Consider the following 24,542-nt stretch of genomic DNA (forward strand, 5'->3'; position numbering starts at 1 on the left):
ATCCCAGCTGTTTGCACCTGATCTATATCCTGGTATTCCCTGTCTCTCTAAATATCCATTTAAATGCCTCTTAAACAATTGTCTCAAATAAGTTACAATTCTTACCTCTGCATGTGATTCCTGTCTGTATGACTTGACTCAGTGATATCATGTTTTGCCACATTTTCTGAGCTAATTTTTCCCATTGCAATGTTTAATCTGGTCCTGGGACTTGGGCACAACTGGCTAGATTGCATTTAGAATCAACCTTGACCTGTGGGATTTGAGTCTTTGGGAGTAAATGCATACAGAGATAAGATTTGTGACATGTTTGAGGCATTCATACAGCTGGCAATCGAGTAAGATCGTGATGTAGTGATAATATCACTTGACTAATCATTCAGATACCTAGGCTAATGCTCAAAGTTTAAATCCCCCATGGAAGCTGGTGGAATTTAAATTCAATTAAAAAGCTAGTCTCAGTGATGGTGACCAGGAAACTAGCATTCATTTCAAGAGGGCTAGAATACAAGAACAGAGATGTCCTCTCAGATCGTATAAGGCTCCAGACAGACCGCAGTTGGAATGTTATGAGCAGTTATGGGCACACTATCTAAGAAAGGATGTGCTGGCCTTGAAGGAGGCCACTGAGGAGGCTTACAAGAATGATCCCAGAAATGAAGAACCTGTCATATGAGGAACAGTTAGGACCCTGGGTCTGTACTCAGTGGGTTTAGAAGGATATGGGAGGATTTAATTGAAACTTACAGAATACCGAGAGGCGGAGAAGATGTTAGACTCGTCAGAGAAGCTAGGAACTGAGTGCAAACTATATATTTCAAGGGGAAATTAGGGGTGGGTAACAAATTCTGACTTTTTCAAAGAAAGCAACATGTCATGAACAAATAAAACCCACAGAAGCTCTGCTCCAGTTGAATAATGCTCCGGTTCAGTGCCACCTGGCATTAATACGCCTCAGAAAGGATACATCGGCCTTGAAAAGCACAGCGCATTTCCACCAGAATGTCCCGAGATCAGGTTGTATGGGATATTGACAAGATTGAGGGGTGATCTAATTGAATGATTTAAACTAATTAAATGGTTTAATAGCAGTAGAACTGATGTAGAAGTGGAAAACATGATTTCCTAAGAGGGCTGTTGTGGCATGGTGGCAGTGTAGATACAGGGCTAGGAGGCCTGGGTTCAAGCCCCACTTGGTCTCTGTATATAATCACACCTCAAACATATGTAGAAATGATTTCGTCTGGGAATGAGGAGACAGAGCATTTGCTTTAGAGTCAGGCCCTTCAGGGATGATGTGAGGAGCTACTTGACATCAAGTGAGTGAGAATCCACTGTTCCCTTCCCCCAAAAAGACACTGGCTTTGGGCAGAACTGAAACTCATCAAATTTATTGGGTGATGTGGATTCGAAGCTTGAGGGTAAGTGTGTAGGTGATGTTTAGGTACACAGCAGCTATCATCTTAATTGTAAAGTTGGACAAACTCAAGGGATGAATGGACCCTCCCGATCCTACATTCTTGTTGGATGTCTTCATTTCTTGAATTCATCATTCAGAAAAATTAATTAACCAAAAAGAATGTGGTAGAGGCAGAAAACTGAGATGTTGTGGAGTGGAATGTTTTTATTTGTAGATAGAAATTACAAACTCTGCTCATTTTTAATCAAGTGAACTAATGTGATCTCCCTGTGACTGCTGACCATGTGTGGTTCAGTGCAGTGGTCCACATACCTTCCTCCTTGTACATGGAGCTTTCTCATTCTATCCTGTGTTAAGTTGGTGTCAGAGACTGGGATCAATTTGAACTGTACGATACAGGGTTTGAGAGGCTCCAACTTGTGTTAATGCTCTTTTATTGTTGTTCATCTCACTTTTAACACTCTTTTTGTCTTTTTTTCATCACAGAACATGCAGAGAAGCTGGGCCAGAGTCTGACAAAAGTACCCTACAAGGACACTTTCTGGAAAGGGACAACTCGCACTCGCCCCCGTCAGTGAACCCCCTAGCTTTTATTCAGATTTGATCATGATGGAATTTATGATTGATTGTATCTGAGCCAAGAGCAATTGAGAAGCATGGGAATAATCAGATAAGAAAAGATCAAGTGACAAGATCATGACTTGAACTCTACTTTCTCACCTATTCCTGAACCTCTTAGATTCTTGAGTCACAAGGGAGTCAATCTAAGTCTATCTTAAAAATATTCAGGGACCCAAATCCATCATTTGAGGAAGAGAATTGCTTAGACTTAAAAACCCTCAAAGAAAAAAAACCTCTCGTCTTAAATAGAAGGTCTATTATTTTGAAACTGATTTCACTAGTTCTTGTCTCTCCCACAAAGGGAAGCATACTCTGATTCTTCTAAACAGCAGTGGACACAGGCTGAACCTGTCCAACCATTTCTCATATGAAAACTTGGAGACTTTCCATTTTAAATGCAGAAGTTAAGGGTTTAAACTAGGGGAAGGGCAATTTTAATAGCATTGGACAGATAGCCGATTTAAAAAAAGAGATGAGAAATTTCTTCTCCCCGAAGGGTTCTGAATGTGTTGAATTTACTGGCCTGGAGTCCGGTGGAATCTGAGACATTGTGTAAATTTAAAGAGGAGATAGGCAGATTTTTAAAGTAATAATGGGTTGTGGGGAGCAGGCAGGAAAGTGGGATTGAGGCCAAGATGAGATCAGCCAGGATTGTATCTAATGGCAGAGCAGGTTCAAAGGGCTGAATTGCAGCCTCCTGCTACTAGTACTTATGCTCTAAGCAGCAAATGATAGACAGAGCTAAGCAGTCCCACGACAGTGGATCAGATCTAAGCTCTGCAGTCCTGCCACATCCAGTAGTGAATGATGGTAAACCATTAAATTGGAAAGGAGCTTCCATAAATGGCCCTGTTCTCGCTGATGGGGGTCACCGGCAGATAGTGCAAAAGGTAAGGTGAAACATTCACCACAGTCTTCAGCTCGAAGTGATGAGTGAATGTTTCATCTCAGCTTCCCCCAGAAGTCCCCAGCATCATAGATGGACAGTTTTCAGCCAATTTGAAACACTCCATGTGGTATCAAGAAATAGTGGAGACTGGATACTGCAAAGGCTATGTGTTCTGATGCCATTCTGGCAAAAGTACTGAAGACTCCTGCTCCAAACTTGTCACACCCTTAGCAAGCTATTCCAGTACAATGACAACCCTGATATCTAACTGACAATGTGCAAAACTACCTAGCCAGTGACTCTCACATTCCAAGCCGCAATTTTAACAAAAACAAGCCATCCCAGGAATCAGTCAAGTAAACCTCTAAACTATTTCAAATACAATGGTGTCCTTTCTTAAAGTTTGATGTGCAAACTGCATTGTGCTGAAGGTATGGTCTCACCAATGCTTTGTACAACAGTAGCAATGTACGTGGATATTCCATTCCTTTTGCACTAACTAACCACATGCCATTTACCTTCCTCGTCACTCAGTGATCACATTTTGTGATTCCTGTACCAAAACACCCAGATCCCTCTGATCTACAAGTTCTGCAGTCTCTTGCAGTGTAAAAGTTACAACATAATTTGCTGCTCCTCTATTCTTCCTGCCGAAGTGAACACATTCACATTTTCCCACATTATACTCCATCTGCCAAGTTATTGCCCACCCAGTTAATCTGTCTCTAATCCCTTTGCAGACTTCTCTTCACTAAGTACTCTCCTATCTTTGTACCATCAGTGAATTTAACAGCCATCCTTTCAAATCATTGTAAATAATTGAGATCCTGGCACTGATCCTGTGACATTCCAATAATTGCATCCTGCCTACTCAAAAATGACAGTTTAAATAATTAAAACAAATATTTAAAGTATTTGTTCACAGTGTGTTGCATCAGTTGCTAGGCCAACATTTGTTATACATCCCTCATTGCCCAGAGGGCAGTGAGAGTGACTCTGGAGTCAGATGTAGATCAGTCTGGGTAAGAACAGCAAGTTTGCTTCCCTAAAGGACATTAGTGAACCAGATGAAATTTGAGAGTGTTGACCACATGGTCATCATGAGGTCAGCTTTTTATTCAAGATTTTCATTGAATTCAGTTTTTACCATCTACCGTGGGGGTGGGAGGTTTGAACCCTTGTCTGGATCACTAGTCCAATAACGTTACCACTCCACTACCACCCCCTGCTAACTTTATGGCTGCTGTCTATTCTGTAAGCCAATCTTCAATCCACGCTGCTATGTTATCATGTGCATGAGATCTCATTTTATATAATAACCTCTGATGTGGCACCTTATCAAATGTCTTTTGGAAATCCTACATCCCCAGCTTCCCCTTTTATTCGAGTGGGTTGCTTGTTAGTTGAAATGCCAAACCCCCAGCATTGAATCACACTAGCCCCTTTGCTCTTTGAAATGTTGAGATGTATCAGCTTCGATGGCTATGTTGGATGGAGCCAGATGTGATATATGAGGTAGGGGGTGGACTCTTACTCCATAGTATGGTTAGGTACTGGGACATATGGAGATTGGAATTAATTTCTTTGCTGTTTGTCTTACAGGAAATGGAACATTGAATAAGCACGCTGGCATTGACTTCAAACAGCTGACCCTGAATCATAAAATCAATGAGAACCACTCTGGAGAGGTAAACTGCCCTGAGCCAAGTCAATATCCAGAACTGTGTTTGTTGTTTAAATAGGTCTGGCTCAGCAGCCAAGTTAAAGCTCAATAAAATATGTCCATGTCTTCTTGGAAACGCTCTTCAGCTCCTTCTCTGCCCACTCTCAATCATTCCCCAACCTCCGTGAAAGGCTGAGAGCCAAACAAGCTCTGAGGGGGACACAGAGTGGAAAGAGGGATATGTTCAAGATTAAGTATGGGCAGAAATTTGGTAATTGAAGTATAATTTGGGAAAATATGAGGCTGTTTACTTTGGCAGGGAGGACAAAAAAGCAGAATATTATTTAAATGCAGAGGAATTACAAAACACTTGTTCTTATTGTGCAGAGCATTGGTGAGCCCACACTTGGAGTACTGATTGTAGTTTCGACCTCTTAAGTGGCAAGGTGGGACACTGCTTTGGAGGCAGCTCAGAAAATATTTACTTGTAATAGCTGGGCTGAGGGGTTTACTTCAAAAGGAAAGGTTTAGCAGGTAGCCTCGTTGGAATCGAGAGGAATTAGAGATGATTGAATGGGAACATGTCAGGGTGTAAGAGGGCTGTCTGAGCTAGAAAGGAATATGGGAGAAGGAGTAAGCAATTCAATTCCCTGAGCCCTTCTGACATTCTGAATCTTAGCTGATCATCTACCTCAATGTCATATTTTTGCATTATCCCCCTCTTCATTGATGTCAACAGTAAGTACAAACCTGTAAGTCTCTGTCTTAGACCTTCTCAATGACTGAGCTTCCACAGCTTCTGAGATAGAGAATTCCAAAGATTCTCCACCTCTAAGTGAACTTGTTCCACTCACCTCACTAATGCCTTTCCTTTTATTCAGTATGACTATAAGACACATAGGGGACTGCAAAAGAAGGTAAAAGCACATGGGTCCTTAGTAACTTGACAAGTTAGATCTAAAATTGGCATTGTGACAAGCGACAGAGACTAATGGTAGAAGGCTGTTTGTGTGACAGGAGCCAGTGTGAAGTGTTCTACCAAAGGGTCCGTGCTGGCTGCCTTTTTGTGATATTCGTAAATGATAGAGCTGAGAACTTGGGAGCAATGATAAGTAAATTTGTGGGTAATATGAGGATTGGCCAAGTGGCTGACAGTAAGGAAGAAGATATTGGGTTCCAGGGGTATATCAAAGAATTGGTCAGATTGCACTGGAGTGCATGCAGAAAAGTTTGACCAGGATGTTTCATGGGATGGAGTATTTTAGCGATGAAGTGAGGCTGGATAAACTCTGGTTGTTTTCTTTGGGGCAAAGAAGGTTGAAGGGGTTCTGATTGAGGTATAGAAGATCATGAACAGGGTGAATAGAAAACAACTGATTCCTTATTTTAAAGGGTCAATAACAAGAGGGCACAATTTTAAGGTGAAAGGTGAGAAATTTAAAGGGGTTTTAAGCAAAGCATTTTTCACCCAGAGGTTGGTGGGAGTCTGGAATGTGCTGCCTGGGAGGGGAGTTGAGGCAGGAAACCTCACAACTTTGAAAAAAGTACTTGGATAAGCACTTGAAATGTTATAACATTCAGGGTTATGGGCCTAGTGCTGGAAAGTGGGGCCAGGATAGATTTAGTGTCTCTCCTATATTCTATGATGCAGCACATCAAGTCTGTGTATGACTCGCACATCATCCTCTGGCATTCAATAAAATCGCAGCTGATCCAATAATCTTTAACTCCACTTTCCTGCTTTTACCGCATAAGCTGAGACTCTGTTCCCTGGTTCAAAATATCACAGTCAGGGCGAATATCTTTCCTGCAGCTAAAGGCAAAATGCTGCAGATGCTGGAAATACTGAAACACACAGAGAATGCTGGAGTCACTCTGCAGGTCTGACAGCATCTACGGAGAGAGATACAGAGTTAATGTTTTAAGTCCAGTATGACTCTTCTGAAGAGGAGTCCTATTGGACTTGAAATCTTAACTGTTTTCTCCACAGACTCTGCCAGACTTGCATAGTTTCCCTAGCACTTTTTGTTTTCCTTTCTGAATCTAGTCTGTCTAGCCCTTTTAAGAATTTTATCAGTTTCCATGAGATCACCTCTCATTCTTCTAAATGCCAGTCAGTACAGGCCCAGTCTCCTCATAGGAACAAGACTCATACAATCACGGAATTGTTACGAGGAGGACGAGGCCAGTCAGCACAGCATGCCTGCGCCAGCTCTTCAAACGTTCATCGTTACCCAGTGCCTAATTCCTGCTTTTTCTCTAAACCTTTGCACCTTATTTCTATCCAAATAATTCTCCAGCGTCTTCTTGAATTCCTCAAGTGAACCTGTCTCCATCATGTTTCCAGGCAGTGCATTTCATACCCTATTTATTTATTGGATGAAAACAGTTTTTTTCTCTCTCTCTCACAGCCTTTGCTTCTTTAGAACATGACCTGAAATATATGCTGCCCCCATTTTGCCCCAGTTAATATCGGAACAGCTTTTCTCTTTCATGATGTTAGAAATCTCCAAGTCTCCTCTCAGCTGTCTTCTGTCCAATGAGAACAGTCCCAGTGTCTTCAAACTCTCCTCATTACTGAAGTTTCTCATTCCTGGGACCATTCTGGTAAATCACTTCTGCACTTTCTCCAATGCATTCACATCTTTGCTGTAATATGGTGCCGCTGAAGAAGGGCTGATGCCCGAAACGTCGATTCTCCTGTTCCTTGGATGCTGCCTGACCTGCTGCGCTTTTCCAGCAACACATTTTCAACTCTGATCTCCAGCATCTGCAGTCCTCACTTTCTCCTGTAATATGGTGCCAACCACTATACATATTACTGCAGCAGAGGTCTGACAAGTGTTTTGTACAAGTTCACTATCACCACCTTGCTTGTGTACTCTATGCCACTATTAATAAAGCCGAGGATACTGCCTGCTCTATTAACCACCTTCTCTACCAGTCCTGCCACCTTCAATGATCTCTACAGATATACACTCAGCTCTCTCTGCTCCGATACCCCCTTTAGAATTGTAACACCTATGTTATATTGTCTTTCAGTGTTCTTCCAACCAAACTCTATCAGCTCACACTTGTCCGACTAGAACCTCATTAGCCACTTTACCAACCTGTCAATGTCCCTTTGGAGTTTGACACTGTCCTCCTCACAGTTTACAATTCTCCAGAGTGTTATCGGCACATTTTGAAATTGTCCCATGCACAGCAAGATACAGATCATTAATGTATATCAGAAAAAGCAAGGCTTCTGATAATGATCACTGAGAAAATTCACCTCAAATCGTTCCAATATTCAATGACCACTATTTGGGAGGGTTTAACCTAATTCAGCAGGGGGATGGGAACCTAAATTGTAGTTCCAGTGTACAGGAAGTTGAGAGTAGTTAAATGGCAGTTAAGATGTCAGAAATATGGTTACAAGGCCACACAAGTTCACTGACAAGCAGGAAGGTGCTTTGAAGTGTGTCTGCTTCAACGCTAAGAGCATCCGGAATAAGGTGGGTGAACTTGCAGCATGGGTTGATACCTGGGACTTCGATGTTGTGGCCATTTCAGAGACATGGATAAAGCAGGGACAGGAATGGTTGTTGCAGGTTCCAGGGTTTAAATGTTTCATTAAGAATGGGGAAGGTGGTAAAAGAGGAGGAGGTGTAGCATTGTTCATCAAGGACAGTATTATGGCAGAAAGGACATTCGACTGAGGTAGTATGGGCTGAGGTTAGAAACAGGAAAGGAGAGGCCACCCTGTTGGGAGTTTTCTATAGATCTCTGAATAGTTTCAGAGATGTAGAAGAAAGGATAGCAAAGATAATTCTGGACAGGAGCAAGAATGACAGGGTAGTTGTTTTGGGGACTTTAAATTTCCAAATATTGACTGGAAATACTACAGTTTGAGTACTTTAGAACATAGAACATAGAAAAGTACAGCACAGAACAGGCCCTTCAGCCCACGATGTTGTGCCGACCTTGATTGTGGGCGGCATGGTGGCACAGTGGTTAGCACTGCTGCCTCACAGCGCCTGAGACCCGGGTTCAATTCTCGCCTCAGGCGACTGTGTGGAGTTTGCACATTCTCCCCGTGTCTGCGTGGGTTTCCTCCGGGTGCTCCGGTTTCCTCCCACAGTCCAAAGATGTGCAGGTCAGGTGAATTGGCCACGCTAAATTGCCTGTAGTGTTAGGTGAAGGGGTAAATGTAGGGGAATGGGTCTGGGTGGGTTGCGCTTCGGCGGGTCGGTGTGGACTTGTTAGGCCAAAGGGCCTGTTTCCACACTGTAATGTAATTTAATCTAATCTAATCTAATGATCCTCATGTATGCACCCTCAAATTTCTATGACCATATGCATGTCCAGGAGTCTCTTAAATGTCCCCAATGACCCTGCCTCCACAACTGCTGCTGGCAACGCATTCCATGCTCTCTCAACTCTGTGTAAAGAACCCGCCTCTGACATCCCCTCTATACTTTCCTCCAACCAGCTTAAAACTATGACCCCTCGTGTTAGTCATTTCTGTCCTGGGAAATAGTCTCTGGCTATCGACTCTATCTATGCCTCTCATAATCTTGTATACCTCAATTAGGTCCCCTCTTCTCCTCCTCTTCTCCAATGAAAAAAGTCCAAGCTCAGTCAACCTCTCCTTATAAGATCAGCCCTCCAGTCCTTTCCAAAGCATCCACATCTTTCTTATAATAGGGCGACCAGAACTGGACGCAGTATTCCAAGTGCGGTCTAACCAAAGTTTTATAGTATTGCAACAAGATCTCACAACTCTTAAACTCAATCCCCCATTAATGAAAGCCAAAACACCATATGCTTTCTTAACAACCCTGTCCACTTGGGTGGCCATTTTAAGGGATCTATCTACCTGCACACCAAGATCCTTCTGTTCCTCCACACTGCCAAGAATCCTATCCTTAATCCTGTACTCCGCTTTCAGATTCGACCTTCCAAAATGCATCACCTCGTATTTATCCAAGTTGAACTCCATCTGCCACCTCTCAGCCCATCTCTGCATCCTGTCAATATCCTGCTGCAGACTACAACAGCCCTCTATACTGTCAACGACACATCCAACCTTTGTGTCGTCTGCAAACTTGTTGACCCATCCTTCAATCCCCTCATCCAAGTCATTAATAAAAATTACAAACAATAGAGGCCCAAGGACAGAGCCCTGTGGAACACCACTCATGGGTCAGTTTTTGTCCAACGTGTGCAGGAGGGTTTCCTGACACAGTATGTAGATAGGCCAACAAGGGGAGAGGCCACATTAGAGTTGGTACTGGGTAATGAACCCGGCCAGGTGTTTCCTTCCCCATCCTATGCATCCTAAGTCTCCAGGAAGACTGGAGGATAGTAAATGTTGTCCCCTTCCTGTTCAAGAAGGGGAGTAGAGACAACCAGGAGATAGTGAGCACTTTGGTGATGGTGACCATGATTCGGTTATGTTTACTTTAGTGATGGAAAGGGACAGGTATATACCGCAGGGCAAGTATTATTGAAGTAAAGGCAATTATGATGCGATTAGGCAAGATTTAAGATGCATAGGATGGGGGAGAAACTGCAGGGAATGGACACAATTGAAATGTGGAGCTTATTCAAGGAAAAGCTCCTGCATGTCCTTGAAGTATGTACCGGTCAGGCAGGGAGGAAGTGGTCTGACACGGGAGCAGTGGTTTACTAAGGAAGTTGAATCTGTTGTCAAGAGGAAGAAGAAGGCTAAGTTAAGGCTTAGTTGTGAAGGCTTAGTTGGGGCGTTTGAGAGTTACAAGTTCGCCAGGAAAGACCTAAAGAAATAGCTAAGAAAAGCCAGGAGGGGACACGAGAAGTCATTGGCGGATAGGATCAAGAAAAACCCTAAAACTTTCTATAGATATATTAGGAATAAAAGAATGACTAGAGAAAGATTAGGGCAAATTAAGGATAGTTGTGGGAAGTTATGCGTGGAGTCCGACAAGATGGGGAAGCACTAAATTAATATTTTTTGTCAGTATTCACACCGGAAAACGACCATGTTGTTGAGGAGAGTGCTAAGATACAGGCTACTGGACTCGATGGGATTGGTGTCCGCATGGAAGAGGTGTTAGCAATTCTGGAAAGTATGGAAATCGAGAAGTCCCCTGGGCTGGATGGGATTTATCCTAGGATTCTCTGGAAAGCCAAGGAAGAGATTCCAGAGCCTTTGGCTTTGACCTTTATGTCATCATTGACAGTGCCAAAAGACTGGAGGGTAGCAAATGTCCCCTTGTTCAAGAAGGAGAGTAGAGATAACCCTGCTTCGGTTGTGGGTGCAATGTTGGAAAAGGTTATAAGACATAGGATTTATAATCATCTAGAAAGGAATAAGTTGATGAGGGATAGTCACCACTGTTTTGTGAAGGGTAGGTCGTGCCTCACAAATCTTATTGAATTCTTTGAGAAGGTGACCAAACAGGTGGATAAGGGTAAAGCGATTAATGGGGTGTATATGGATTTCAGTAAGGTGTTTGATAAGGTTCTCCATGGTAGGCTATTGCGGAAAATATGAAGGCATGGGATTGACGGTGATATAGCAATTTGGATCAGAAATTGGCTAGTTGAAAGAAGACAGAGGGTAGTGGCTGATGGGCAATTTCATCTTGAAATTCAGTTTGTCATTTTTATAGATGACCTGGATGAGGGCATAGAAGGATGGGTTAGTAAATTTGCAGACGACACTAAGGTCGGTGGAGTTGTGGATAGTGCGAAAGGATGTGGGTTACAGAGGGACATAGATAAGCTGCAGAGCTGGGCTGAGAGGTGGCAAATGGAGTTTACTGTGGAAAAGTGTGAAGTGATTCACTTTGGAAGGACAGAAACAAAGACCACTGGGCTAATGGTAGGATTCTTGGTAGTGTAGATGAGCAGAGAGATCTCAGTGTCCATGTACACAGATTCCTGAAATTTGCCACCCAGGTTGATAGGGTTGGTAAGAGGGCATATGGTGTGTGAGCTTCTATTAGTTGAGGGATTGAGTTTCGGAGCCACGAGGTCATGTACAAAACTCTGGTGGGGGCACATTTGGAGTATTGCCTACAGTTCTGGTCACTGCATTATAGAAAGGATGTAGAAGCTTTGGAAAGGGTTCAGGAAAGATTACGAGGATGTTGCCTGGTTTGGAGGGAAGGTCTTTTTGAGGAAATGCTGAGGGACTTGAGGCTGTTTTCATTAGAAGAAGGTTGAGAGGTGACTTAATTGAAATATATAAGATAATCAGAGGGTTAGATAGGGTGGAGAGAGAGAGCCTTTTACTTTGGATGGTGATGGCTAGCATGAGGGGACATAGCTTCAAATTGAGAGGTGATAGATATAGGACAGATATCAGAGGTAGTTACTTTACTCAAAGAGTCATAGGGGCCCTCTAATTGTTTGCCGCACCTGCACCTGAACCTCGAACTGGGGGCATGGTTTTAAAAAAAGGGTCTCTCATTAAGTCAGCAGTAAGGGGTATGGTTTCCTCTGAATCGTCTGTTATGACAAGGTGGCGAGCCCCTCTGCTAATTAAACCAAACACCCAGAAAAGCTCACCTCATCTCGTAAAGTATTAAAGTATGAATGACAGAGAACTCCCAACTTCCACAATTTAAAGGAAAAAATATCAATTTATTCTTTAACTCTAAAAGTGAACATTAAACAACAACTATTTACAACTCTAAACTTCTTTTCCCTTAAATGCTTGTTATCTACTTCTCACTCGATAACAATGTACTGATCCAATAAACACCCCTATTAACACTGCATCAACTTAATTGTCAAAACCTGACAGCAGCTGTCATCTTCAGTGTCGATCTTCTTCAGCTGCAGATCTCCCTGGGTGGTCTTCGGTCTTTTGCTACAAGGATGTTGCATGTGAAATTTCAATAAGTGTGTTTCGAATAGTTGTCTCTTTCTAGATGGCAGGTTGCTCTCTCTGGCTATCAAAATGTCTGTTTCTTTTATACCCCAAACATCAGATCATCTCATTGGTTCGATGTTGTCAAAACAGTAAAATTCACATTCGTTTGGGTTTTAGTATCCTGGGGCATAATTTAAACTGGTTAAATTCAAATAGTGGTCAGAACAACTGAGGTATCTAGTTTACAGCCAAATGTTGCATATTTTCAATTTCCCAGTACACTCTGAGACTGCTAGTTAATCACTGCCAAAACAGCCTTCTCTCTCTCTCTCTCTCTCTCTCTCTCTCTCTCTCTCTCAAAGGTACAGTGCACACCTTCAACTTCATAACATGCAGTTGTACAGGACATTGGTTAGGCTACTGTTGGAATATTGCGTGCAATCCTGGTTTCCTTCCTATCGGAAAGATGTTGTGAAACGTGAAAGGATTCAGAAAAGATTTACAAGGATATTGCCAGGGTTGGGAGGATTTGAGCTATAGGGAGAGGCTGAACAGGCTGGGAATGTTTTCCCTGGAGCATCGGAGGCTGAGGGGGTGACCTTATAGAGATTTATAAAATCATGAGGGGCATGGATCGGGTAAATAGGCAAAGTCTTTTCCCTGGGTCAGGGAGTCCAGAAGAAGAGGGCATAGGTTTAGGGTAAGAGGGGAAAGATATAAAAGAGACCTACGGGGCAACGTTTTCACACAGAGGGTGGTACATGTATGGCATGAGCTGCCAGAGGAAGTGGTGGAGGCTGGTACAATTGCAACATTTTGAGGCATTTGGATGGGTATATGAATAGGAAGGGTTTGGAGGGATATGGACAGGGTGCTGGCAGGTGGGACTAGATTGGGTTGGGATATCTGTTCGGTACGGACAGGTAGGACCAAAGGGTCTATTTCCATGCTATACATCTTTATGACTCTCTGTCAGTCTATAAAATTCTCTCGCCCAAAAAGCACTGGAGGCTGGTTTGTTAAATTTCTTCAAGGCTGAGTTAGACATGTTTTGATTACAAGGGAGTCTAGGAATATGAGGTAAGCAAGAGGTGCAAGTCTCATCTCCATTTATCCACCCATGTTTCCAGTCCCTCTGCCCTTGCCGAAGACATCATTGTTCACAGTCATCCCAGCCTCATTCAGCCCAGCATCCATAGCTCTCTTTTGGCACAGAATGTTCTCGATTTCCAGTTGCTTTTTTGTGGAAAAAGTTGCTTCCCAACATCACCATCTGAACAGCCAGGCTCTTGGTTCACTATGAAGCCACTTTGTGCTGGATTTCCAACACAGAGAAAATGGTTTTTGCTTTGAAACTATTTGCTATGTGTAACAGGATGACTACTTTGATGGTGCATCCACTAATCTGTTGAGATGCCAAATGGGGAGCCGATTGTACTGTGCAGGTTATTGTGAAGGTGCTATGCTCTGGGACCCATGGTCTCAATTGCACTTTGCTAACTCATTTATCTTCCACGTTAGGATGAGGTAGCTTCATGGACTTGTGATCATTGCCCACTGTCGTCATGAGGGATTGGAGTCCTTGATCTCTGTTAGTGATGAGAAGTCATTTTCTTTTTACCCTGCCAGATTATATCCTGTGTTCCTCTGGATAGTGGATAGTTATCAGCTGTACAAGGTGCTGGTGAGGCCACACTTAGAGTACTGTGTGCAGCTTTGGTCTCCTTACTTGACAAAGGATGTATTGGCCCTGGAGGGGTGCAGAGGAGGTTCACTGGGTTGATTCTGAAGTTGAGGAGGTTGGCTTATGAGGAGAGACTGAGTAGACTGGGATGATATTTGTTGGAATTGAGAATGAGAAGGAATCTTACAGAAACATACAAAATTATGAAGGGAATAGATAAGTTCAAAGCAGGAAGGCTGTTTCCACTGGCGGATGAAACTTGAAGCAAGGCGCATAGCCTCAAACTTAAGGGGAGCAGATTTAGGACTGAATTGAGGAGGAACATCTTCATCAGAGGGTTGTGAATCTGTGGAATTCCCTGCCCAGTGAAGTAGTTGATCCTTCCTCATGAATGTTTTTAAAGCTAAGATAGATTTTTGAAGAGGAAATGAATTAAGGATTATGGTGAGAGGGCAGGTAGGTGGAGCTGAGGGCACAAAAAGATCAGCCATGATCTTATTGAATGGCAGGGCAGGCTTGAAGGTAAGATGGCCTCCTCCTGATCCTAGTTCTTAGCTTCTTTAGGTTATGTTATGAATGTTCTGTATGTTCAATCCTATTGAAACCCTTGGTCTTTCGAACATCTCCAGTAAATTGTCCTTCGACCTTAACTTGGGTTTAAAAGCCAGAGTTTCTGCAAGCTCTTCCCTGCATTCATGTTGTTACAACTGTTTGTTAAAATTCCTCTGTTTTGCTTCCAGCTATGGAAAGGCAGGTGGCAGGGGAACGACATTGTCATCAAAGTCCTGAAGGTGCGTGATTGGACCACACGCAAAAGCCGTGACTTCAATGAGGAGTATCCAAAGCTCAGGTACTTGGAGTCTCGAGGTCTGTGAGTGGGATGTGAATGTGGCAGAGGGCCAGGGCACAACATGAGGCTGAGGCTGGGGGTGAAGATAAGGCCAGGTATGATGGAGGGCTCTGGAATTGGTGTCTTCTCCGTTCTGTAATTTAGTGATATTCTGCTGTCTCTTTTCACAGGATATTCTCCCACCCCAATGTGCTGCCTGTACTTGGAGCTTGCCAGTCACCACCCGCCCCACATCCCATCATCATCACACATTGGATGCCTTATGGGTCTCTGTACAATGTCCTGCACGAGGGAACAAGTGAGTTCAGGGGTGAACTGACAGGGCTGTAAAAACATCCTGAGAACTGTTCAGGTTTAAGTGATTCCTCTGGGGAAGAATTGATGCACTTTCGGAGAGTGATTACTGGGGGAGTGCCGCACTGTCAGAACTAAGACAATGCTGTGAATTGACTGGCCTGTGACTCTATGAACCAACGAATGAATAATCTCTCAATACAGAGCTGTACAGCATGGAAACAGACCCCTCCATCCAACTCGTCCATGCCAACTAGATATTTTAAATAAACTTAGTCTCAGCACTTGGCCCATAGCCTTCTATACCTTTCCTATTCATGTACCCATCTAGGTGCCTTTTAAATGTTCCAGCCTCCAGTTTAGCAGCTCATTCCATACACGCACCACCCTCAGCATGAACAAGTTGCCCCTTAGGTCCCTTTTAAATCTTTCTCCTCTCATCTTTCAACCTATGCACTCTAGTTTTGGACTCCCCATCCCAGGGAAAAAGACTTTGCCTATTTACCCTATCCATGCCCCTCATGATTTTATAAACTTGTATAAGGTCACCCCTCAGTCTCTGACGCTCCAGGGAAAACAGCCCCAGCCTGTTTCAGCCTCTCCCTATAGCTCAAACCCTCCAACCCTGGTAACTTCCTCGTAAATCTTTTTATAGTCAGCATTTGAGCTGCAACTGTAAATGGACAAGCTTTCACTTGACGTGCATTCACAAAGTGTTTAACAGTCTGAGAGTTACTTATGGAATATGAGTGGTGTTAATGTCATTGACCCAGCACACACCTCCCACCCACTTTATTGCTGCCTGAAGATTGATTAGGGAAATGTCACCCAGAGGTTCTGGTCACTCTGCCTATCCAGTGACCTCTTTCAGGAAACTCGATGTATTTAAATGGGGATTGGGTAATGATGGGAAGACTGACCTCCTTTGATCATGGGGAAGGAAACCTGGCATTGTCTGCTCGCTGGCCTGGAGCCACACCGCTACTTGGGACAAACTTAGAATTACTAGCTGTCTGCTGAAGCTTCTGTTTTCACCTTTTCAGATTTTGTGGTGGACCAGACTCAGGCGGTGAAGTTTGCACTGGATATTGCCCGTGGATTAGCCTTTCTCCACACCCTTGAGCCCCTCATCCCAAGGCATTATGTCAACAGCAAGAGCATCATGGTGAGTGCCTCCATCTTGGTTCTCTTAAAACTCAGATCCCACAACTTTGGACCAGCTAGCATCAGACAGGCATTTCCCTAGCTACAGATGTGGATCGAGAATGATATTGTGTCATGGGGGATATCACTGAATGGCTGCAATGTGCTTATGGTGTTTGTAATTTGGGCGACTGTTGGAATGAGAACAGTCAGAAGTTCTCGTGCATATCAGTATTGAAGGTATGGATAGGAAAAGAGATGTGTGTCTGCATATCCAGTTTAGGTGGATATAAAGAAGACTAGAAAACAACCCTTTCAGTGGTGATAATCCCTGAATTATTCTTCATGCCACAAACAAATGAGTAAAGGAATAGTAAGATGGAGCAGGCAAATGTGTGGCTGAGGAGAGAGTAAAGGTGGGAGTCCTTTTAAATTTCCAGAACGTTGGAACTGAGAGGTGAGATCTATACAGGCCAGATGGATAGATTGCAAAAGCTTGGGTTGATCTTCTGAGAGGGCAAAATTGAGAGACAATTCACAAAGAATTTGCAACACAGAACCAGGCCATTGAGCTCTGATCACTTGAGACTATACAGACTACATGGCTTTTAGGTGGCAGTGAGCTCACCTGCACCTTCTCCAAGGCAAATAGGTAAGAATAAACGCTAGCCCAACCAGTATTTTCCTCATCCCAATGAAGAGTGAAAATAAGGTGCTAACAGAGAGGAGATTGGGAACAGCCCATTCCAGTGATTGAAGAATTGAGAACCAGGGGACACATTGAAAGTGGTTGGCGAAAGGAGCAAAGGGGCTGAGAGGAAGTGCTGTTTGTGCACCGAAGTGTGGATCAGGTCCAGAATGCAGTGCCTGAGATTGTAGCGGAGGCAGGTACAACTGTGAGATTCAAAAGAAAAAGGTTAAATTTCTGAGAAAAATGCAACTCGTTAAAGCATAATACACAGGGAGCAGAGCTAAACCTGTTCAGCCTTTGATCATGGCTGATTTGTCTGTCAACCCCACTCTCCTGCCTTCTCCCCATAACTGTTGAACCCCTTAACTAATCAAGAACCGATCTATCTCTGTCTCACACGCACTTAGTGAGTTGGCCTCCACAACCCTCGGCAGCAACGAGTTCCACAGATTCACCATCCTCAAGCTGAAGAAATTCCTCCTCATCTCAGTTCCAAAGGATCACCCCTTCACTCCGAGTCTGTGCCCTTGGGTCCTACTCTCCTACTAGTTGAAACATCTCCACATCCACTCTATTCAGGTCTCTGATCTGCCCCTCATTTTTCTAAACTCCATCGAGTACACACCTAGAGTCCTCAACTACTGCTCATATGATAAGCCCTTCATCCCCAGGATCATTCTTGTAAGTGGGCGGCACGGTGGTTTAGTGGTTAGCACTGCTGCCTCACAGCGCCAGAGTACCTGGTTCAATTCCCGCCTCAGGCAACTGTCTGTGTGGAGTTTACACATACTCCCCGTGTCTGCGTGGGTTTCCTCCCACACTCCAAAAATGTGAAGGTTAGGTGAATTGACCATGCTAAATTGCCCATAGTGTTAGGTTAAGGGGTAAATGTAGGGGAATGGGTCTGGGTGGGTTGTTCTTTGGAGGGTCGGTGTGGACTTGTTGGGTCAAAGGGCCTGTCTCCTCACTGTAAGTAATCTAATCTAAACCTCCTCTGGACTCCCCTCCAATGCTTGCACGTTCCTTCTTAGTCATAGGCACCAAAACTGCTCACAGATTTCCAAATGCAGTCTGACCAGAGCTTTATATAGCCTCAGTAGTACATCTCTGCTCTTGTACACTAGTCCTCTTGAAATGAGTACTGACATTGCATTTGCCTTCTGAACTTCTAAGTGAACCTGCATGTTAACCTTAAGAGAATTCTGAATGAGGACTTCCAAATTCCTTTGTGCTTCAGATTTCCAAAGTCTGCCCATTTAGAAAATAATCCAAGCCTCTGTTCTTCTGACCAAAGTGCATAACCTCACACTTTCCCACATTGTATGCCATCTGCGGTTTCTTTGTTCACTCTCCCAGTCTGTCCAAGTCCTTCTGCAGCCTCCCTGTGTACTCAACACCATCTGTCCCTCCACCTATCTTTGTGTCAGCTATAAACTTAGCAACAATGCCCTCAGTTCCTCCAACCAGATCGTTAGTGTATAATATGAATAGTTGTGGTCCCAAAACAGAGGGCACTCCACCAGTCACCAGCTGCCATCCTGAAAAGATCCCTTTATCCCCACTCTCTGTCTTCTGCCAGTCAGCCAATCCTGTATCCAGGCCAGTACCTTGCCCCTAACACCATGGGCTCTTATCTTGTTTAGCTACTTCCTGTTGTAGCACCTTGTCAAAGGCCTTCCAGAAATTCAAATAGATCACGTCCACTGGCTCTCCTTTGTCTAACTTTACTCTTTTGCTGCTTAAAGAATTCCAACAGATTTGTCAGGCGTGACTCCCCTTGAGGAAGCCATGCTGACTCAGCCCTATTTTACCATGCACTTCCAATACTCCACAATCTCATTCTTAATAACAGATTCTAAAATCTTACCAACAACTGAGCTCAGGGTAACCAGCTTATTGATTTCTTGTTTTCTGTCTCCTTTGTTGTCTTAATGTGTTGCATTAACCATTTTCCAGTCCCAAGGGAAACATTTGGGGAATGGGATGAGGCACTTTTCTTTTGCAGAGTGACGGCACAGCCACAATGGGCTGAGTGGCCTTTATTCCTGATGAAGGGCTTTTGCCCGAAACGTTGATTTCGCTGCTCGTTGGATGCCTCCTGAACTGCTGTGCTCTTCCAGCACCACTAATCTAGTATTTGATTTTCAGCATCTGCAGTCATTGTTTTTACCTTGGCCTCCTCCCCAGCTGTAACCTTCCTCTGCCGCCAATTGCTAATTTTAAATATAACTGACTAATCTTTGTTCACAAGAGATTTTAAAGGTACAGTATAGGGGCAGATGGATATAAGGAGTTTGTTTGCAGGTGACGAGAGAGGCTGAACAGGCACAACGGCTTCTTCCTGTTCCAATGATTCTGGATCAGTCCAAATGGATGCTATAAAGACTGTATTTTTATCATTTCATTTTCTGTATTTTTCATTGTGGACTAAGAACAGGAAACCAATTGTTTTAAAACCAAGGACTAAAGAAGGAATTGCTGCACTACTTAAGTTACTGAAACTTATTGTTTATGATATTTTCACTCCTGTCTTGTTGAAGTAGTGGGGTAACCTGTTTGCAGTGTGCTGCAACGTGAGATTTAGGCAGAAACACACTGATTAGCTTGTGTAATTATCACCAAAGGATGCCAAAGGTCATCATCCTGGGTTTCTGGCTAGTTCACAGTTTGTGAGTGTGCACAATATAGGAAGAAGCCTTTGAACTGCTGGAAGACAAGTTATGTGTCTCCATTTCTCTGCCGTAAAAATACCTGAAGTCTGAAAAAAGCCAATTATTTTCTCCCAGCAATTGGTCTGAGGTGTAGTATTTAACCAGTAAGTAAGAGATTTTGTCATTAATGTACCAATTGCCCTGTGCCACCTGTGAAAAGTGAAAGAACCTGGAGACAGGTGATTAAGGAACAAAAGGTACTAGCAAGCCGAAAGAAGCATCTCCGTGATCCCTGTGGACTTGTGGTTCCCAAATTGTTTTCTTTCTGCCCGTAAAACCAATTTTAGTTAGTTTTCAAAAGGGGTTCAAGTATTAATGCATAGACCTATATGTTGATAGTTCATAGCTGTTTAATTGTAATTAGAGTTTACTTATTTGTTATAAGTAGTAGTGCTTGTTATGCACTTGAAGCACCAAGTGCTGGAGAGAAGGATTTGAATAGATGACTGGTGTGAACAAAATGAGCTGAAGGGCCTTTATCCGTGCTGTAAAAATGCTGAGAGTCCGGTGCAGGGACCTGGTCAGGATTTTCTGTTGATTCCAAAAGATAAATTGAGGAGTTTGTGTGCTTTAATTAAATCATTAACTTTTCTGGTGACTCTGGAGGTCACGAAGTGGGTCATAACAACTGAGAGTTGAGCAGAAACCCTTTCTCCCAATGTTTGTTTATCTAATTCTGTTTGGTACCACACAGATTGATGAAGATATGACTGCTCGAATCAGCATGGCTGACGTCAAGTTCTCCTTCCAGTGTCCTGGAAGAATGTATGCTCCTGCCTGGGTGGCTCCTGAAGGTGATTATTCCATTGTTTTCTCACCACTGACACCTCAAGTACACACCCAATCATTGGCATGAAGATAGCCACACATCTCAGGCCTCATCATTATATATTGAAGATGAAAAAACTCATTCCTACAGCCGGGTATCCCAATTATTACCACTCTGATATCCTGATTATACCCACTGTCAGGCGAATTATCCCAGTTATACCCACTGTCAGGGTGATGTCCTGATTAAACCCACTCTGTGAAATCTAGATTGCAGCCTCTCAGACCCGGATATCTGTGTTGAGGAATAGATGAGGACTGGATAAGGTGTGAAGATTGTACGGTGAATCATTAGCACCACAACACCGCATCCTCCGAACCCATATTGTCTCCCCCTCTCACTTGCCCACTAACCTCAGTGTTAACATGTAGGTTGTTGTAACCCAGTGATCCAACAGTCTGCTGTCGCAGGTTGGATTGTTGGGTATGAGTTTGTTGGTGCTGATTTGGATCAATTATAACTCGGTAGTTCCTGATTTTGGTATAATGTTTGTACACAGCTCTTCAGAAGAAGCCAGAAGAGATTAACCGGCGGTCTGCAGACATGTGGAGCTTTGCAATTCTCCTGTGGGAGCTGGTGACTCGGGAAGTGCCCTTCGCGGATCTCTCCAATATGGAGATCGGAATGAAGGTAGGATCTACTCACCTGCTGCAGGGAGAACAATTTGACTCCCTGTTCCAATTTCTCTGAACACATCATCAATAAAATGTGGTTTTATTTTGGAAGGACTTTGTGGAAGTTAAATGCATTGAAAATCACAGATGGCTTTACCAAGGCTACACTCATCTATAATATTGATTCCTGTCCAATTCTAATACTGCATATAATCTATACCGGTGTTGTGCTGTCAGAGGGTCAGTGCTGAGGGAGCGTGATGCAGTCGGAGGGTCAGTGCTGAGGGAGCACCGCACGGTCGGAGGGTCAGTGCTGAGGGAGCGCCGCACGGTCGGAGGGTCAGCGCTGAGGGAGTGCCGTACGGTCGGACGGTCAGTGCTAAGGGAGTGCCGCACGGTCGGAGGTTCAGTGCTGAGGGAGCGCCACACTGTTGGAGGGTCAGCGCTCTCTTAGACTTCATCTTTCAGAGATGGTGTGTGATTTTCATTGTCTTTGTCTGGAGCTTTGAATCTGCTGCTGTGATTTTGCAGGTTTCTCTGGAAGGTCTGCGACCCACCATCCCCCCAGGAATCTCCCCCCACATCTGCAAGCTGATGAAAATCTGCATGAATGAGGATCCAGCTAAAAGACCAAAGTTTGACATGATTGTTCCTATAATGGAGAAGATGCAGGACAAGTAGACAGGGGTTTGGAAAGCTTTCCCTCTGTAAATCCCTTCCTGTCAGCCTTACAGCTTCCTGTAACCACACACAGCCTTCACAGGACTATCCTGCCTCAAGGATTCCCATTGCTTCTGGATCTGACTCGAGTTTCAGAAACCTGCTCCTGTCTCCCTTTGTTTACGGTGTGTGTCTGTTGCGGCAATGTCTCTCCCTGTTTTATATTTTTGAGAATTCTGTTCACTCCTGGAAATACAAGGCCTTCACTTTCATTCAGTCTGACAAAGGGGAGAGGATTAATTAGCCAGGATTCTTGCTCCGAATCACTGACTGACTAGTGATTCCCCAAGCTAGAGATAGATGGGAAATCAGCCAGGATCCCAGTTGAGACAGAGGTTGGGGGGGGTGGGGGAATATTAGCCAGGGTCCTGCTGCTGATCCCTGTCCAGTTCTTGGCCCTGGAAAGTAGCAGTATCTGTGGAACTGGTTCAGGGACACTTCTCTGTCTGTCTGTGGTTATCTAGGGTGTTGTGGAATACCACCCTGGCTCCTGTTTTCATCATCCCTAAAGAACAATATTGTAAAAGATCAGGTACAATTGTTTGTTTTGTAATTCACTGCAGTTTCCTAACCTGGATCTGCTCACAGCTCCTACCTGTTTACAGGAAGTGGGTCTCTTGCAGCATTGCCCGTACCTGTTTTCTCTAGCTATCGACATTAGAACATAGAACATAGAACATAGAACAATACAGCACAGAACAGGCCCTTCGGCCCACAATGTTGTGCCGCACTTCTATCCTAGATTAAGCACCCATCCATGTACCTATCCAAATGCCACTTAAAGGTCGCCAATGAATCTGACTCTACCACTCCCTCGGGCAGCGCATTCCATGCCCCCACCACTCTCTGGGTAAAGAACCCACCCCTGACATCTCCCCTATACCTTCCACCCTTCACCTTAAATTTATGTCCCCTTGTAACACTCTGTTGTACCCGGGGAAAAAGTTTCTGACTGTCTACTCTATCTATTCCTCTGATCATCTTATAAACCTCTATCAAGTCACCCCTCATCCTTCGCCGTTCCAACGAGAAAAGGCCGAGAACTCTCAACCTATCCTCGTACGACCTACTCTCCATTCCAGGCAACATCCTGGTAAATCTTCTCTGCACCCTCTCCAAAGCTTCCACATCTTTCCTAAAGTGAGGCGACCAGAACTGCACACAGTACTCCAAATGTGGCCTAACCAAAGTCCTGTACAGCTGCAACATCACCTCACGACTCTTGAATTCAATCCCTCTGCTAATGAACGATAATACTCCATAGGCCTTCTTACAAACTCTATCCACCTGAGTGGCAACCTTCAAAGATCTATGTACATAGACCCCAAGATCCCTCTGTTCCTCCACCTGACCAAGAACCCTACCATTAACCCTGTATTCCGCATTCTTATTTGTTCTTCCAAAATGGACAACCTCACACTTGGCAGGGTTGAACTCCATCTGCCACTCCTCAGCCCAGCTCTGCATCATATCTAAGTCCCTCTGCAGCCGACAACAGCCCTCCTCACTGTCCACAACTCCACCTATCTTTGTATCATCTGCAAATTTACTGACCCACCCTTCGACTCCCTCCTCTAAGTCATTAATAAAAATTACAAACAGCAGAGGACCCAGAACTGATCCCTGCGGAACTCCACTTGTAACTGGACTCCATGCTGAATATTTACCATCTACCACCACTCTCTGACTTCGACCGGTTAGCCAGTTTTCTATCCAATTGGCCAAATTTCCCTCTATCCCATGCCTCCTGACTTTCCGCATAAGCCTACCATGGGGAACCTTATCAAATGCCTTACTAAAATCCATGTACACTACATCCACTGCTCTACCCTCATCCACATGGCTCCCAGCCAGCCTTTGGTTGCAACTGGTCTCCCCTCTGGGGCTGAATGTGACCCACATTCCAGAGGGTGAAAGGATAGCCATGGTGCTCGTCAGTGTGACCCCTGTTCCTTGGCCCTTGCTGTTTGTGTCCCATTCTCACTATGGAAAATGTGAAGACCTTGTGCTCCAAGCTGTCACCTGTGTAAAGGTCAATCTTCACTAACCTGTCTCCTTGCTGTTGCTACCTCCTGGCTCTTGAGCCCATTATCTCTGAATCTTTTGCCAGGCAGCATTACTCAAATGGAACTTGCTAACCATTTATATAATTTATATAACACTTGTATTTCTGGTTTCTTCCAACAAGTCACTGCTGTTTTATTGAAAAATAACTTTATGGACTTTGCATTAAAGAGAAACGGATTTCCAATTTACATTGTGTACTAGTGCATTAATTAAACAGGTTGAAGCCTTCCCCTGCCCTCAATCACCCCCCTGTCCAGTCAGAAAGTAACCTACCCCCCCCCCCCCCCCCCGCCCTGCCGTGCAAAGTTAGCTGACCACTTTGGAGAAGGCACCACTCCCTGCTTGTTCAGATTGTCTCTGTCTCTGTCTCAGTCCTGGAGACTAGCATTTATATAGCAGCTTTAAAGTAATAAAACTTCATAAGACATCCCACAGGAGAGTTAACAGATAAATTTAGGATGAATTACAGGAAACATTAGGAAATATTTGATTAAAGCATT

General features: G+C 44.0%; 1 protein-coding gene across 1 annotated transcript in view; it reads left to right on the forward strand.

Moving 5' to 3' along the window:
* ilk (integrin-linked kinase) overlaps window positions 1-22,956 on the forward strand; it is a 75,929-nt gene extending 52,973 nt beyond the window's left edge. Inside the window, exons 6-13 of the mRNA XM_072576670.1 lie at window positions 1,907-1,990; window positions 4,533-4,618; window positions 14,864-14,973; window positions 15,144-15,271; window positions 16,311-16,432; window positions 20,507-20,606; window positions 21,141-21,271; window positions 21,787-22,956. Coding sequence (XP_072432771.1) covers window positions 1,907-1,990; window positions 4,533-4,618; window positions 14,864-14,973; window positions 15,144-15,271; window positions 16,311-16,432; window positions 20,507-20,606; window positions 21,141-21,271; window positions 21,787-21,936 — 911 coding nt within the window. The 3' untranslated portion in view covers window positions 21,937-22,956. The remainder of the gene's footprint in view (window positions 1-1,906; window positions 1,991-4,532; window positions 4,619-14,863; window positions 14,974-15,143; window positions 15,272-16,310; window positions 16,433-20,506; window positions 20,607-21,140; window positions 21,272-21,786) is intronic.
* Window positions 22,957-24,542: the final 1,586 nt, after the last annotated feature.

Source organism: Chiloscyllium punctatum, chromosome 9 (genome assembly GCF_047496795.1).
Source record: "Chiloscyllium punctatum isolate Juve2018m chromosome 9, sChiPun1.3, whole genome shotgun sequence".
Taxonomy (NCBI): Eukaryota; Metazoa; Chordata; class Chondrichthyes; order Orectolobiformes; family Hemiscylliidae; genus Chiloscyllium; species Chiloscyllium punctatum.